The sequence below is a fragment of the Brassica rapa genome, chromosome A06 (assembly GCF_000309985.2).
Source record: "Brassica rapa cultivar Chiifu-401-42 chromosome A06, CAAS_Brap_v3.01, whole genome shotgun sequence".
NCBI lineage: Eukaryota > Viridiplantae > Streptophyta > Magnoliopsida > Brassicales > Brassicaceae > Brassica > Brassica rapa.
Genome location: NC_024800.2, coordinates 2,233,191 through 2,250,704, shown reverse-complemented (window position 1 = coordinate 2,250,704; position 17,514 = coordinate 2,233,191). Strand labels below are relative to the sequence as shown.

General features: G+C 33.0%; 3 protein-coding genes across 3 annotated transcripts in view; 1 reads left to right on the top strand and 2 right to left on the bottom strand.

The window, feature by feature from the left end:
- The window catches only part of LOC103871394 (cytochrome P450 72A15-like), a 34,493-nt gene that overhangs the window by 8,199 nt on the left and 8,780 nt on the right, over positions 1-17,514 (top strand). The window contains exons 2-5 of the mRNA XM_033272549.1: positions 6,903-7,120; positions 7,211-7,458; positions 7,542-7,911; positions 7,994-8,536. Coding sequence (XP_033128440.1) covers positions 6,903-7,120; positions 7,211-7,458; positions 7,542-7,911; positions 7,994-8,419 — 1,262 coding nt within the window. The 3' untranslated portion in view covers positions 8,420-8,536. The remainder of the gene's footprint in view (positions 1-6,902; positions 7,121-7,210; positions 7,459-7,541; positions 7,912-7,993; positions 8,537-17,514) is intronic.
- LOC103871395 (probable disease resistance protein At1g15890) lies at positions 979-3,942 on the bottom strand. Its single transcript, XM_033272546.1, has one exon. The coding sequence runs from the start codon at positions 3,763-3,765 to the stop codon at positions 1,201-1,203; it is 2,565 nt and encodes an 854-aa protein (XP_033128437.1). The 5' UTR covers positions 3,766-3,942; the 3' UTR covers positions 979-1,200.
- LOC103871393 (pectin acetylesterase 2-like) lies at positions 12,731-16,528 on the bottom strand. The gene is made up of 12 exons (XM_009149634.3): positions 15,108-16,528; positions 14,900-14,982; positions 14,687-14,816; positions 14,535-14,608; positions 14,365-14,451; positions 14,171-14,295; positions 14,014-14,074; positions 13,882-13,935; positions 13,703-13,780; positions 13,517-13,622; positions 13,295-13,440; positions 12,731-13,020 (listed from the first exon to the last, which is right to left on the bottom strand). The coding sequence occupies exons 1-12, from the start codon at positions 15,289-15,291 to the stop codon at positions 12,919-12,921; spliced, it is 1,230 nt and encodes a 409-aa protein (XP_009147882.1). The 5' UTR covers positions 15,292-16,528; the 3' UTR covers positions 12,731-12,918.

The following is a 17,514-nucleotide window of genomic DNA, read 5'->3' as shown; positions in this document are numbered from 1 at the left end:
GTTTTATTTTGTTTTTTCGTGGTGTTTCAGTTTCACATTTTCTATATTAATGTTACGCAAGAGTTAAAAAAAAAAAATGAATGCCAAAATCGTAGAATAACTTGACGTACCAGTTCGGCTAAGTAAATTCTATAAACTCTTTAAAGAGTGTTCAATTTTGAATATGATTCAATCTTTGTGAGTTTAATTGCTTCAACTCAGTGTAAGTTCTTGGTGAACATCTCTCACTCTCTTATCCCAACGGTTCTTTATCATTCTTCTCTATACCCTTTATATTATCTCCTTCTCTTGTTTTCTTGCTTTGTTCTTTAGTTGGAAGCTCTTAAACTTTCTTTCAGCTTCTTGAATACTTTTTTGTTTTGTTTTATTACTACTTTCTAAGCTCCATCACATGATAACTGTAGTGATACACAACCTTCCATCTTTGCTCAAAACTTTCTGAAGAAAAACAGAGAAAACTTAATGCTTGAATGAATGAGCACCAATAATTTAAATAAGAAACTAACAAGTGAAAACTGCAATTTGCAAACTGTGTAGCTTTCATTTAACCTCTTGAGAAACATCGATCAGGAAGCCTTTTTTTCATTTGACTCTGTTTGAACATAAATCATTCAAACAGAAAATATATCTCTTTTCTCATCACTGATATTTAATCACTCAAATCAAACTCCAGATCACAGGTTGATATCATTCAAACATGTCTCCTTTCTCATTCCTGATTCATCTTTGTAGCGAGTCAAGTTGAGAGGTTACATAGAAGACCCACGAGTGAAATTTAAGGTTCTTGGGAAACGCACTCTCTCTCAGATATTACATGGAACATTTGAATCGAACTGTTTGCAGAGAAGTCGTTGCTTTAAAGTCATATATAAAGTCCCAAAATTTTGTCAAATTAAGATCTCCCTCTATTTGCTTGTTATAGAAAAGCCATTAACCAAGTTCAGAACCAGCAGCCATGGGGGAGCATCAATCAAGAGATCCATGAAACAAAACACACACAAATGAAAGCTTTAAGGAAAATGTATCAAATGAATACAAACTGGAGAGAAGTGGAAATGAAAACAATGAAAAGTTTCCAGCTTTGAGAAATACAACAATGACATTCAATCAAAAGCAGAACAATAAAACCAAAACCAAGTTTAAGAAACTGAGAGGATACACTCACACATATATGACATATGGAACAGGGGATTCGGAGCCTCATCCATCAACTTCCTTACTCCTGTTCGTGTCTCTGAAACTCTCTAATGGCATCTTTGGGCAGTCATCGACAACAAATTTTCTCAGGGATGGAAGAGCAGGAGGAGGACTGGAGCATATTCTCTTTAATTTACCCAAATCCTTTAAACTGAGGAATTGTAGCTTCTGAAAGGGAACCATCATATCAGGATGCACGTTGCTAATACTCATTCCCTTCTCCCTATTTATTATTTCTTCTATGCTTCCAGAACTTGCCACCTTTAGATGCTTGAGATATGGAGCAAACAATAACCAGGTCAATTCTTTTGGACCTTCCAAATCGTATATAAAAATACGTGAGAGGTGCCTGAAGTATGGAGAACTGTTGCAAAGAAGATCTTCTTTCTCTTTGCTTTTCCAATCTATCTTTATCTCTGAGATTTTGGAAAACTTAATATCAAGTTCTCGAAGACCACCAAGAGCTACCGTGTTTAATGTTAAAACCTCTGCGGACAGTTGGAAAATCAAAAGGCGTTGAACACAACTCGCCAATCGCTCCACTCTTTGGATACTTTCCAACATTAAAGCATCTATCACGGTTCCTGTTAAAATCTTCAAGTGCTCTAAAAGTTGTAGCTCTTCAATTGATCTTGCATCAATAAAAACACTAGAATAATATAGTTTCAACACCTGAAGATTTGGTAAGCTTGTTCCTATCCCATCAATGCTTTCGAGATTGATACAGTACTCCAGGTCCAGGCTTATTAGTTTCCTCAACCCCTTCAAACAAACCGGTAAAGAACTTATACATGTGCGTGATAAATTGAGGTATTGCAAGGAAGTCAAGCTGCGAATTTCTTCCGGCAATTCCTCTAGATACTTGTTACCCGAAAGATCCAAGACGACAAGAGCTGGCATAGACTGAAAGAATTTACCCGGTATAACCTCCAAATTGTTACCCTGGAGAAATAGAGTCGAAAGGTTGGGGCATTTGGGACAGCAAGATATCTCTTCAATTTGATTACTCATCAACGAGATCCTTCTCAAAACTGACCAGTTGATGTCATCTGGTATACGCCTTAGCTTCACACCTGTTTTGACGCACTGCTTTTCTTCCTCTTTTCCAGACGTAGACCCTATCCAAAGAGCCATTTCACGTAACACATCATGCATTTTGACAGCAGGTGTGAATTCTTTTTCGCACTCCATCAAAAGATGCGCACGAACTAACGATCCAATTATATCATGACCTTGGTTGTTACTTCCGTCTTCATCTCTCTTTCCATCAATAAATCCTTCGTTGATCCAGTATTCTATCAACTCCTCCTTCTTTATTTCATAATCTTCCGGGAACAAAGAACAGTATAGGAAGCATGATTTCACCTTTTCATCCTCTAAACCATCATAGCTGAACTTCAAAACTGAAAGAATCTTTTCTTCCATACCTGGAAACTCGTGGCTAGACGTACTGAGAACCTTTTTTGCGTGACGCCATTCGTGTACATTCTCTTTACATGACATAGCTTTGCCAATCACATTGAGTGCAAGTGGCAAGCCATAACATTTTTCACAAATTTGCTTTGCAAGTGTGGGAATATCCTGATGCAGCTTTAATGTGTCTTCTCCAACTATACTTCGAAACAGTTCCCACGCTTCATTCGCTGGCAAACAATCAATTTGCAACTTATCATCAGCTTCCATGTCACTGCAAACTTCCTTTGAACGAGTGGTGAAAACTATCTTCGATCCATTTTCTTGAGTTGGACGTGGAACTCCAATCTTGTTCAAATCTACCTCGCTCCACAGATCATCTAACAGCAGAACAAATTTCTTTCTTCCTAGGTTATTCCCTATTAATTTTTTTTTCTCCTTCTCTGTTTTCTTTTCCCAATCCTTATCAGCACATAATCTTCTTAGAATCTGATCCTGAATGCCCTTGTACTGCAAATCTTTAGAGACCACAACCCATATCACAACATCAAATTCATCCTCGAATTTGTTGTTGATATGAGTTAAGAGGGTTGTTTTTCCAACTCCCCCCATGCCATAAATACCTAACGTTCTTCGTTCAGGTTTCATGATGCTGTCCCATGCCTTTCCAACCATCGAATCCAAACCTACTGTTTTTTGGATATCTTCCTTCTCCACCTTTGCTGCAAGCTTTTTTTCGGCCAACTCTTCAAAAACTCCTTTAGATAGAAGCTCTTTAACTTCTATTAACTTCTTCGATACGTCTTTACCATACTTACAGCTTGATATGCAATTTTTGGAGAAATATCTAAAAAGACACAATCGTTTAGTTTCAGTTTCTCTACTCTTAAGCAGATCACTGACCTGAGAGTCAATACTGTCCACCCTTGAACGCCATCCTTTTACTTGAGCAAGCTGCTCCAAACCTTTGTCTTCTTCTATGGAAACTTTTCTTGCAATATCATCTCGCTTTTCTCTAAGTTCTTGCATAGCTGTCTCCAGAGCATCAAGATTAGCCTTCATCATGTGAATGTAGTTTCTATCACCAAATAGGCAGTTGCAAGTTTGATTCAGCGCTTGATCACATGATAAATCTAGTGATACACAGCCTCCCATCTTTGCTCAAACTTTCCGAAAGAAACCAAAACCACTAAACTCACTGCTTTGGTGAATGAACAAGAGAAAGAGAAAGTGGAAGAGGAACACCAATAATTATCATTGACTTGATGAGAAAATAGTAAGCCACCCGTGAAGACCAATAACTCTACACCAATAATTCATAAACAAAGACCAATAACTCTACACCAATAATTCATAAACATTACTTATAATGAAGACCACACTTTTCCTATCCCCTACCCCTAGGATGTGTAATTAGAGTCACATGAACCACTTGTGGACTACATGTGATTTATCTTTAAGAGAATAGGTTTTGAATGTAAATTTATTGTTGTAGATATATTTGCAGTATTTTGTTGTAATTAATTTGACTGTAATTGTAAGTTTTAACTTTAGATATTTCAAGGATGATTAGTCCGACTATAAGGTATGTATATAATATATACTAGGTGATTTTTCCGTGCTTATGCACGGATACAAATATATGCAAATAAATATATTTTACATTATTAATACTCAAATTTTAATTTATAAGTATTTAAAAAAATATATATTATATTATTTTAATTAGACATAAATTTAAATATATAATATCTAGTCAATGTGGTTGCTTCTTTGGTATATTGAATTGTATTTAATTCTCAAAATATTATATTTGAATTGTATATAATATCTAGTCGATGTGGTTGAAAACTCATTCCTCAACTTCATTATTCCTGTTCGTGTCTCGGAAACTTTCTAATGGTGGCTTTGGGCAGTCTTCGACAACAAATTTTCTCAGCGATGGAAGAGCCTGAGAATTTGAGCATATTCTCTTTAATTCATCCATATACATTACAATGAGGATCCTACCGTCCCAAAAGGAACTGTCATATCAAGAGGATGCACTTTGCTAATACTCATTCCCTTCTCCTTATTTATTATTTCTTCTGGGCTTAGTGAATGTGCCACTTCTAGATGCTTGAGATTTGGAGCAGACAAATAACCATGTCAATTCTTTTGGACCTTCCAAACAGAATATAGCAATACGTGAGAGGTGCTTGAAGCATGGATAACTGTTACATAGAAGATCTTCTTTCTCTTTGCTTTTCCAGTCTATCTTTATCTCTGGAAACCAAAATATCAAGTTCTAGAAAACTACCTACAGCTACCGTGTTTAATGTTAAAATCTTTGCCGAGATTTTGAAAATCCAAAGGGGTTGAGCACAACTCGTCAATCGCTCCACTCTTTGGATACTTTCCAACATCAAAGCATCCTCTACATTTCCTGTTAATATATTCAAGTGCTCTAAAAGTTGTAGCTCTTCAATTGATCTTGCATCAATAAAAAAACTAGAATGATATAGTTTCAACAGCTGAATATTTGGTAAGCTTGTTCCTATCCCATCAATGCTTTTAAGTTCGGTAAACTCCAGGTCCATGCTTATTAGTTTCCTCAACCCCTTCAAACCAACTTTTATCTTAGTATTGGCGTCTCCCTCCAGCTACTTGGGGATTTTCGGGCCTAGATGCAAATGTTGAAAGTGAATCCTTATAGCTATCTATTTGGCTTTTCCAGACAGGGATCTTAAAACGGCAAGCAAGTCCTGGGATGAAACTGCTGAATGATCTTCTAAATATGATGCTTGGCTGATAGACTGGAAAACGAATGGCTGAGACTTTCAAAGACCCCTTCAGCTTTCTAATGCCACCGGATTCGACATTGATATGGTGGGTCCCTTTTCTAGTTTTTCTTATTTACCTAGTGCAAAAAGAATCAGTCACATCACACAATGTTGTGTTTACAGCATCAAAGGACCATTACGGCCCCTCAATGAGACAGTTAACACCCATCCAAGAGTAGACTTTGTAAGAGAAGTGGATGCATTGCTGCTTCTTAGTTATCATGAAAGGAATACATCCCACTCTTCTCGGTTGATTCAGATGTGGAATAGGACCTCTGTTGAAATTTCTACTCCGCCTTCTCCGACATGCAATCCTCCGGTTATTCGGCTTCAACCAAAGCCCCCGATTAACTGATCGTGTGATTTTTAATTTTTGGGCCTCAGTCTGTATTGGGCTGCATAACTTAATTTGAGTTTCAAAAACTCTAGGCCGAAAGGCTTTGTATCTTTTTTATTCTCTTGCAATTAGATATGAAATTAAGTCAGAACAAAATAACTTAATATGCATGTTAATTTTAGTAGGAAGTACGCTGGCGGATCTAGAAATTTATTTTTCTGGGGACAAAACTAAATAGTGATATATACTCCACTATTTAAATGTATATTCAAAATATTTTAAAATACTCAAAATTATTCAAAATATTTGAAAGATAGCTAAAAGTAAATATTCCAAAATATCTAAAAGTACTCAAAACACCGTAGATACCTTCCTTGCCTACTGATTGTTCATCAAAATGTATAAATTGGATCCATTTTCATTTTAATTTAAGATATTTAGCATAAATTATTCAAATCTATATGCCATAGATTATTTCTATTTATTTTATTTTTTTTTTGAAAATTGGCTTTAATCTATATATCATAGATTTTTCAACTCTTGAATTATTTCTATTTATTTATTTTTTGAAAATTAGCTTTAATTATTCAAATCTATATGCCATAGATTATTTCTATTTTTGAATTAAAGATTTGAAACTATACCAAGAAGAACCACTAGCCAGGGCGGGTTGATGGCGCGCAGTAGCGCTCGTGTGGCTGACTCCATCACTCTACTGATACACATAGGGGGTGATTGGTTAAATTGTAACTGTAGAAAATTTACTTTAAAATTTAGTTTGTAGAATTTTTTGATTTAATTTTAAGGGATGTAGCTTTAAAATTTTCTACGGGTAAAAATATGGGGTTTTAAAAAATAAAATTTTTACAACCATTTTTTGTATGTTTTTGCTTTAGTTTTAGTTTTTTTATTGTAAATTTAAAAACTAAGATAATACATTATTGGTAGTATTTAAGGTTGTAGATGAAAATTAAAGTTAAAGTCAGTTCCTACAGCCCAACTTCCTACAACCCAACCAATCACTTCCATAGTATATTGAAGCCATTTGAACTTAGACATAAATTCACTCTTTTATATATGTGACAAAAAAGTGTTTCAAGAAAAAAAAAGAAATTATATTTGACATGGAACAGGAAGGACTTTCTTTACATGGCTTGGACCTATACCAACCATTACCATCACGGATCCTGAGCAAATCAAGGAAGTGTTCAACAAAGTATATGATTTCCAAAAGCCACATACATTCCCTTTGAGCAACCTGATAGTCAGTGGACTCTTTAGTTATGAAGGTGATAAATGGGCAAAGCACCGAAGAATCATTAATCCTGCTTTCCACCTTGAGAAGATCAAGGTTTTGGCTTTATTTTTTCAAGTCTAGAGTTAGGCTGCATGCTTTATGTATTGTATCTGCTCAAAATGTGACTTATGTTTCCATGTATAGAATATGGTACCTGTGTTCCACCAGAGCTGCAGAGATGTTGTTGGCCAATGGGACAAGATAGTCTCCGAAAAAGGGTCATCCTGTGAGGTGGACGTTTGGCCTGGACTTATGAGTATAACAGAAGATGTGATCTCTCGTACTGCTTTTGGAAGCAGCTATAAAGAAGGACATAGGATATTTGAGCTCCAAACAGAACTAGCACAGCTCATCATCCAAGCTGTTCAAAAATCTTACATACCTGGATATAGGTAATGAAAACCCCACTCTCCTGCCTTGAATCTTGGTCTTAGAACCACTGCAATCTATGAATTATGTTGTTTTCTTTGTGAAGATATCTCCCAACAAAGGACAATAGAAGGATAAAAGCAGCAGCCAGAGAAGCACAAGTTATACTGAGAGGGCTCGTTAACAAAAGGTTAAGTGCAAGAGAAGCTGGGGAAGCACCACACGAAGATTTGCTGGGTATACTTCTTGAATCAAATTTAGAGCAAGCTAAAGGAAATGGAATGAGCATTGACGATGTGATAGAGGAGTGCAAGTTGTTCTACTTTGCCGGGCAAGAGACAACTTCAGTACTTCTAGTTTGGACAATGATTATGCTAAGCCAACACCAAGACTGGCAGGCTCGTGCACGAGAAGAAGTGAAGCAAGTTTTTGGTGATAAAGAACCAGATACAGAAGGCCTTAACCATCTCAAAATTGTAAGTCAAAACCAAAACCTTATGGTGACTTTGCTTGCATTTTAATGTTTTTGTTTTTGCTGAATAATATGACCCCTCGCAGATGACAATGATAATTAATGAGGTCCTTAGGCTATATCCTCCAGTAACTCATGTAAAACGAGCCATTCACAAAGAGATGAAGCTAGGCGACCTGACGCTACCAGGTGGCGTTCACATCAGTCTACCTACTATGCTAGTCCAACGCGATACCCAGCTATGGGGGAACGATGCAGCAGAGTTCAAGCCCGAGAGATTCGAAGATGGTGTCTCAAAGGCAACAAAGAGCCAAGTCTCCTTCTTTCCCTTTGCTTGGGGACCAAGGATCTGCATTGGCCAAAATTTTGCTTTATTGGAGGCAAAGATGGCAATGGCATTAATTCTACAGAGATTCTCCTTCGAGCTTTCTCCTACCTATGTCCATGCTCCTTACACAGTCTTCACCCTCCACCCACAGTATGGTGCTCATCTTATTCTCCGCAAGCTATAGTTCCATACCAGAAAAGAGAATAAAACACTCGAAGTGATCCCAGTATTTAAAGTCAATTTTTTTTTAACGAATATCTTATCCAAACCAGAGCAGAAAAAGTAGAACTCAAACTCAAAGGCTCTAGATCTTTCCTGGCTGTTAAATAATGTTCCATAAAAAATAAAAATACATTTGTGTGAATGCATGGATCATATTTGAAAAATAAAGATAATGCAATTGACAGTTTACAAGACAAAACAAAATTACTTAATATAAACTATAAATTATTATGTTTAAAATTTTCATATTAAACAACTATTTAATGCAGGTAAATTATAAAAATATACATTATTACTTATACAAATAAATATTTATTTATTAGAAAATGAAAATAAACATCAGCGCATGTGTGTGGATCAAAGTCTAATTACTATTAAGGCTTCAACATGTAACCATTAAAAGAATATGAATAATAAAATAAAAGGAACAAAGAGAAATGTCTATTACTTACGTTCTTCTCCGAATTTGATAAAAATAAATATAATCTATTATTCCTTAAATGTAAATGAATGTTAAAGAATTATAAATAACAAATATTTTTTTGTATATACTGTAAATTGTAAGTAATGACAACGAATTCACTATTCCCACTCATTCATTTGGTTACCATATAGAGCTTAAATATATAAGCTAAACTAAAGAAATAAATATTAACATTTGAAAACTTACTTAAAATAATGGCAAATATTATAGTAAAATGGTGGGAAAATATATATTTTAGGTGTAATAAATCCAAAGTACATTTTATAGAAAAATAAAATGGTAAATTAATGTTAAAATAGTTAAAGTAACAAAAAATATTTATAAACATTCACAATGTATAAAACAAGAGACTTATATTTCCAAAATATATATTTCAAAATAAAACGAAATTACTATTACATATATAAGTTAAAATACCAAAATAAATATTAACATTTGACACCGTACTTAACTATTATAGTAAAATGGAAAATCAAAGCAGAATAGTAATATTAACCAAAATACATATTTTTAGGTATATAATCCAAATTACATTTTATACTAAAATAAAATGGTAAATTAGTGTTAAAATATTTAAATTAAGAAAAAGGAAAACATCTAAAAAAATCACAATGTATAGGAGAAGAAACTTATATTTCCCAAAAATATATATTTTAGTATAGAACTAAATTAATTTTACATATATAAGTTAAACTAACAAAATAAATATTAAAATTTGACAACTTACTTAAAAATGGTAACTATTTTAATAAAATGGAAAATCCTAGGCCTGGGCATTCGGGGTCCCAATCGGGTTTCGGTTTTATCCAATCGGGTTTCGGTTTTTCGGGTTCATCAAAATCAGCCCCATTCGGATTATATGAAAGTTCGGTTCGGGACCGGTTCGGGTTCTATCGGGTTCGGGTCGGGGTTAGTGAATCTTCAAAGAACCGGTACAACCCAATATACTTTCGGGTTCGGGTCCCAATCGGTTTTTCGGTTTAAAAGTACTTGATTTTTACCTATTTTATAACCAAAACATGAGTAAAATCGGTTCTCCAGTTTTAAAATACCTGATTTGTACCTATTTTGTAACCAAAACTTAAGTAAAATCGATTCAAAAATAAGGAACATCAACCGTGATCATTCAAAATCAAACGAAAAGTAAACATATTTACTGATAAAAAGAAAACCAAATAAATAAAAGCATAAAACGAAAACCAAATTCTCATGAAATGAGAAATATTGTTTAACGAAAACAAAATTTAAATCTAAATACTTCAAGATTCAACGGCCATCTTTAACCATCAACCTTCATGTAATAGAACCACCAACTTTCATGTAATAGATAAGTATTTTAGATGTTCAATATTTCTTAATGTATTTTGGATACATATTAGGAATTGAGATCATGTTTGGTACAAGATCTTTTCGAGGTTTTGAATGTTTCGGGTTCTATCGGATATCCATTTAGATTCGGGTTCGGTTCGGATAATACCCATAACCCAAAATACCACAAAACAAGACCCATTCGGTATTTACGTCGGGTTCGGATCGGTTCGGATTCATTTTTATCGGATCGGATTCGGTTCGGATTTTCGGGTTCGGTTTATTTGCCCAACCCTAGAAAATCCAAAGCAAAATAGTAATATTAACCAAAAATACATATTCGTGGTATAATAATCCAACGTACATTTTAAAATAAAATAAATGGTAAATTACTGTTAAAATAGTTAAAGTAACAATACATCTACAAAAATTCTCAAAGTATAAAATAAGTAATTTTCTAATTTTTCTAATATCATTAATAATTAATATCAAAAAATAAACTAATAAAGAAAAATCATCAAAAACATTGAATTTATGGATGAAAAGAACTATTTCTTTTCCAAAGAAAATATAAATATGAATACAACAATATACTAACACAGGTGAATGCTAATTAGATCTATATTATATTAATATATAATATAACAATAAAACATATACAAACCATGTTCTTGTGCTGATTCCGTGTGTTTGTGAATGTCTCATCCTTCAAATGAGTTTTTCTCTATATAGGAAAAAGTCGGCTATATCTCTTTTTTGCCTTTGACGACTTGTCTTTTTCCAACCGCCTCTCTTCTCGCTATTTGGCCGGATACACTTATATGATGGGTCTTATCAAAAATTTAATGTATCGGATAAATTGTCAATGTGGATCATGTGAGAAGGAGGATAGGGAATCAATTATTAACAGTCCCTTTGAATATCTTTATGCACAGAAAACTTGGGCTTTATCTAAGGTCTCCTACATTAGATACAAAGTGTCATACATTGGAGGTTAGAATGAATCTTTAGTAATATATAAGATAGACATGCCACTCTACTTATTAACAATTGATTTTAAGTTTGAAGTTCATCTAGCTTAACATCCTACAACCTAGGCCTTTTTCAAATATCTTCAATATTCTCTGATTTGGATTATTTAGTTTGGACACTTCCAAAAGGTATTTTCATCGAGTTTTTTTTCCTTGGATATTATCCATGAAAAAGTAGGAATGAAAAAATATTTTAGAAAGATTACTCCATCAAGAGATCCTACAAATAGTGAGAATTAGGGCTGGGCATAAAATCTGAAACCCGAAATTCGAACCGAATCCGAACCAAAACACCCGATCCGTACCCGATCCGAAATGTAAAAAAATACCTCAATGGATCTTATAGGGTGTTACAAAACATATCCGAACCCGAAGTGTTATTAACCGAGCCCGAACGGGTAACCCGAAAATCCGAAAACCCCGAAAACCTGAAAAAACATCCGAAGAAACCGATCCGAATGTCCAAATTAATATATAATATAAATATTTGAAACATAAATATGTACTTCAAATATTCAATTTCATATTTATTTGGATATGATATCTAACAATAAGTATTAAAAATTTAAATAAACACTTTAAATACTCCATTATATACAAAGAAGGATATATTTCTTATGTTTTACTTTTAAATTTTAGATTTTACTTTTGATATACCCGAACCGATCCGATATAACCCGAATCCGAATGATATATGGTTACTTTGGACATATCCGAACCGATCCGAAACCGAAGTGTTATATCCGAATCCGATTCGTACTTGTAAATTTACTAGAATGGGACCTAGGAGGTGTTACAAAATGGAACCGAAATCCGAAAAACCCGATCCGAACCCGAATGGGTACCCGAACGCCCAGGCCTAGTGGGAATATAAGATATTATTGGGAAGATGCTCAATTAGTGGAGGGGACAAAATGAATATACAAAAGAGTCTGTTCAACATCGTAATTTGGTTTATAATGGTTGGTGTAATGTTAATGGGGTCTGGAAACCATTAGATTTTTACTGGAAAAGGTTTAATTAGTAGTACAAATGGAGTGGGAAATACAATGATGAGTGGTAGGAATATCTGAAGTAGTTTCTCTCAAGGGCGGTCGGACATTAACAGGAACCCGTGCCCCTACTGTTTTTAAAAATTTCTTACGTAATCTGAATTAATTTGGTTGAATTGTTCATAGTTTAGTGAAGAAATAGATAAAGTGCCCCTGACTCAGAATTTGTTTTGTTATTTTTAACATTGTGCCCCCAACTAAAAGTATTTCTACCTCTCTTCCCTGCACGTAGAGGTTAAAGCTTAGCTTTTAGGTAATAATACTCTGAAAAATGTAATGTGATTTTTGCCATAATTATGACCTTCAAATTTAGTAAAAACAAAAAACAAAAAAATTCTGACCTAGTGCAGAAGATGATATGCACCAATAGTTCATACTAAAAAAATTATTGGCACGTATTGTTCGAAGTTTTCTAATAGCAATAGTTCATACTAAAAAAAAAAGGGTTCGGACTAATTTTGACACTACCAATTTGGTTAGGTAAATCGTTTTAGGTATTCTACTTTATTAAAGTTTTTGGCTGTTAGGAGAATGAAAGAAGGATTTGGATGCCCAAAAAAATAGAAACACAAAACAAATTTATCCTTTAAATTAAATTGCGGCAAGTCTTGTCACAAGGATAAGCACAGTCTATGATTTTTGCTCCTCCTCTTTCGAAAAACCAATCTCCCACAGCAACTGCAATCCTCTGTTTCAGTATATGGAACAAACATCATTAATAATTGGGCTTAAATCATACCAAAATATCACAAATAGTATAATGGAAATAACATGATTAAATTTAGCATGGAAATTTGTATTTGATGTCAGTCAAAAAATAAGATCAAAACAAAAGTTCAAAAAGAATGGCTGCTAAAGTGTTAGTTTGGATGTTTTCCCATCTTTTCAGTGGATTGTTTGGCGGATTATATTGTATAGTTCACGAATCATGATCTGTAGTAAAAACCAATAGTATTGCCTACCTTGTTCTTAACCGAAGGAGAGTTTTTGGAATACCATGTGTCATGGCTCTCTGTTTGACAATGAGAAAAGCACGAGTTAAGAAACACTCCATTCTTACGCTGCTCTTTGAATCCACCGAGCAAATTCACCATATGAATCCTGAACTCTGTATTACATATTTCGAAAGCACTAGCTCAGTTGGTTTTATTAAAAAGCCATAACATTATTGGCTCATTTTTCACCTTGAAAGAACATGATCTGGGATTCATTGCACTTGGCGAGGTTAAATGTACAGTCAGCCCAACTTCCAGTTGGATCTGCAGATTTAGAAGTTAAACTCTCTTGGATCTGCAGGAATACATTGTATCAAAAGATACATTTTGACGTTTGTAGATAGAGCTGAGGATTAAAGAAGATGATAAACTAACCTGCCAAGAATCGTATGCAGCATTTAGAATAAACAATGGAGTCTTGACTTGGTTTATTAGGTTTTGTGGGAAAAAACACTGTAAATATTGAAGCATTGAGTACACTTTCTTATGAGATCTAGTTCATTTGGTTTTTTACTATAAAGATAGAATAGAAGATGTAAGATGAAAACATATACCGAAGTTGGATTAAGACGATTTAAACAGTCATTAGGGAGATTGTTTGTAATACTCTGTAGAAACATTACACAATTGTCATATTAGTATATACTCGAGAAATGTAACACATTGCAAATCTTATGTGCTCGTACCTGAAATTCTATTACGTCGGTGTATAACTGTCTCAGAGATCGATCTCCAGAGACATCAGTGCTTCAGTTACATAAATTACAAAACAATTCAATATATATATATATATATATAGATACCAAAGTTTTATTAAAAGAAGTTGGCTAGAAAATCACTCACGCATCAACGAAAAAGCCAGCATCACTCAGACATTTTACCCTGGTGGAAGACATGAGTGAACTCTTAAAGTCTTCACATTGGAATATTGCTGCAAGGCCTCCGGCAGAACATCCAGAGAGCAGACCCTAATGTGACATATATAAAGTCGATATTATACGACATATGCATACACGAAAACAACAACTATGGTTTACCTGCTTTGCATGTTCCATTCCATTCGACAGCAAATCTGACATAACAGAAGTCCATATTCGCTTTCCTCTAAACTGAAGTTTTGCATCCTAATACGTAGAAAAAGTAACATATAGCAATCATAGTACACAAACAGTAATCCTCTCAAACTTATGTTTTAGACTTGGCTAACCTTATTTTCATTGTCTCCCATAAAGGATCCACCGTCACAGTACCTAACTTTTACTCTGTTCCAGTTATAAAAGTCTGCAAACAAACATTTAATTTGTATTAGCAACCTAAACAGAAATAGACATCATCACACATAGTGATTTCAACACTAACCTGGATTTTCGGAGGCTTTGTCACTTAGAATTCCTGTAAAAGGTATCTTTTTCTCCATATGCTTGGACGATCCGTGACTAGTTCTTTTGCTGTATTCACAACTTTCAGTGTCACTACACCATCCGCCTCCCTATCAAAACATCAAATGAAATCATGTACGACTAATATTATTAACACTTATTAGGAGAGACTTATCTTTGTGATGCAACAAACCTCCAAATGAACGAGCCAATTCTTTGCTCCTGAACCAGACCCGGGATGAAAATGATAACCGGCAGGACTTCCATCTAGACACACTGCAATAATAAAAAAGCGCTAATCGAATGATATAATGAATCAATGTTCGAAAAAGTGAGTAATAATAAACATATTATCAAAGGATATGGTTCAATGAATCAGATCGTGTTATAGAAGATGTTACCTGCTGATCTCAGAGCAGCATTTTTAATGAGAGTGAGTCCAACCATTGTAACCTTTGCTTTGGAATTGACATTATTTTCGGTCTGATACACATTTGTCCCATTAAAATCTTTGAACTTCTCCCCATTAACAGGGAGGATTAAGATGACACCAAACAGAGTCAGACTCCATAAAAGTTTCTTCATTTCAAAGGAGACACAAGGTGGTTCATACTTGATCAGAAACCTTGGTTTTATACGGAAAAGTATATGAGCATAAGAGGGGCTTTAGAAGAGAGAGAGAGCATTAATTACCACACCTTTTTGTTATTATTAAGAGATAACACAAAATTACGAGACTAAAGAGATTTAACAGGCTTGTTATGCTGCATTTGACCAGATCAAGATATTGAAAAGGTTAAACATATACTTTACAATTGGTAGAGAAAATAAGTAATGCTATGGAATGAAGCACACATGGCAACGAAGCATAATGATTCTCAACTCCAACTCACACAACCTAGAGAGGAGAAAACACATAGTACACACCTCAGAGAAGGAATGTTTTATAGATCGATCTAGGAATGATAAGAATGTTTTCTCTGGACAAGGATGGTACATTACAGTTGAAGATTTTGAGGGACTGATGGAGACAAAAAACGCAAAACAAAGTCTATCACCTTTACACGCCAAACTTGAAGCTTTCATCTGGGTGCTGGAATGTAAGAAAATTTTCCGTCAATTTTCATGTGACTTTTGCAACTATTCCAAAATACAGTTTATAGAAAAATAAAATGGTAAATTAATATTAAAATAGTTAAAGTAATCAAAATAACAATATCTAAAAACATTCACAATATATAAAATAAGAGACCTATATTTACAAAATATATATTTCAAAATGAAACGAAATTACTAGTACATATTTAAGTTAAACTACAAAAATACATATTAACATTTGACAATTTACTTAACTATTATAGTAAAATGAAGCAAAATAGTAACATTAACCAAAATACATATTTTTTAGGTATAAAATACAAAGCAAACTTAGACACTATGCATATGGAGTAATCTTTTTTGTCATTCAAATAGAAAGATATCTAAAAATTATAATATATTCATAACAGTGTAGTAGTATACACATGGAACAATATATATATATATAAAATTTTAAACAATTATGTCTAATAAACAGTATAAATATTTGTATAAACACACTTATACATTTACATATACAAAAGGATCTAAATATTAGTTATTTGAAGAGTATAATTGTATTAAATTTTGTTTTATTAAGCCAATGTTTTATTAAGTTTGGTCCCAGCGAAACAGTATTAAAGGTCTATTAATTAAATTTATTCTTTGAGTTTAGAAGATAACATTTTGATTATGTAACAACTTCATGTGACCAATCACTTATATATTAATTGAGGAACATTTGAAAAGATGTAACCTCAATTTTGTATTAATTAAAAGAGGCCCCAATGCATATGTGGCACTCAATTAGGTAGTCAATTACATTCAATTGAAAAATAAGTAGGTCCACATTTGATTTTTATATGTTGTTAGATACATATATTGGTCAAACTATATGATATAATGATATGATATGATATTTTCTTTCCTTAAATAAAACCTACGGAATTACCATAAATGACTAATATATATATGACAATTAATGAGTTTAATAATAAAGATTTGATAACAATGTATATCTCCTCCATCATTTTTTGTTTAATTTTATATTATTAAAATAAATTAAACAATCAAATTAGCTATAAAAATAAAATTTAGATTTTTTCGTATATGTTATATTATGAATAATTAAAAACGACAATAAATGACTAAAACTATTAAAATTATTATGTTAAAAATTAATGATCAATGGTTTAACATTTTTATTATAAGAAGATACACATGATTTTAAAACCATATGAGTAAAAAATATCATTTAATAATAAAATAAATATATATGTATATTAAACACTATATACCATAAGATTACATAAATATTTTAATATTAAAACTTTCAATGAATTTTCAAGAAAATTTATAAATTATAAACTTATTAAAGATTTCAGATTGAAAATTTTGTTATCGATGATTTAAATATTTTGTTATAAAACGATATGAACGATCATAGAACCGTATGATTATAAATTCTTATTTAATAAATAACTATACAAAATATACTATTCCTAGAAAAATAGGTTGGTCCATCTTAACTTACATTACACTTTTTACTAAACTAACTATCGAATTGATAAATAACGTACCAAAAAATGTTTTGCACTTTCCTTAAATAAAAGCTACGAAATTACCTAATATGATTAACGTATATGTGAAAATTAATTATAATGAATAATAAATATTTGATAACAATTTTTGTATCTTAGTTCTTTTTTTAATTTTATATTATTAAAATAT

What these genes read in the sequence shown, in the direction of transcription:
- LOC103871395 (XM_033272546.1), bottom strand. Translation starts at nt 3,765, where the DNA reads ATGGGAGGCTGTGTATCACTAGATTTATCATGTGATCAAGCGCTGAAT.
- LOC103871393 (XM_009149634.3), bottom strand. Translation starts at nt 15,291, where the DNA reads ATGAAGAAACTTTTATGGAGTCTGACTCTGTTTGGTGTCATCTTAATC. An exon ending in CAAAGCCTCCGAAAATCCAG is followed by an intron (nt 14,609 to 14,686) that starts GTTAGTGTTGAA and finishes GTTTGTTTGCAG; the next exon opens with ACTTTTATAACTGGAACAGA. An exon ending in GCTGGCTTTTTCGTTGATGC is followed by an intron (nt 14,075 to 14,170) that starts GTGAGTGATTTT and finishes ATGTAACTGAAG; the next exon opens with CACTGATGTCTCTGGAGATC.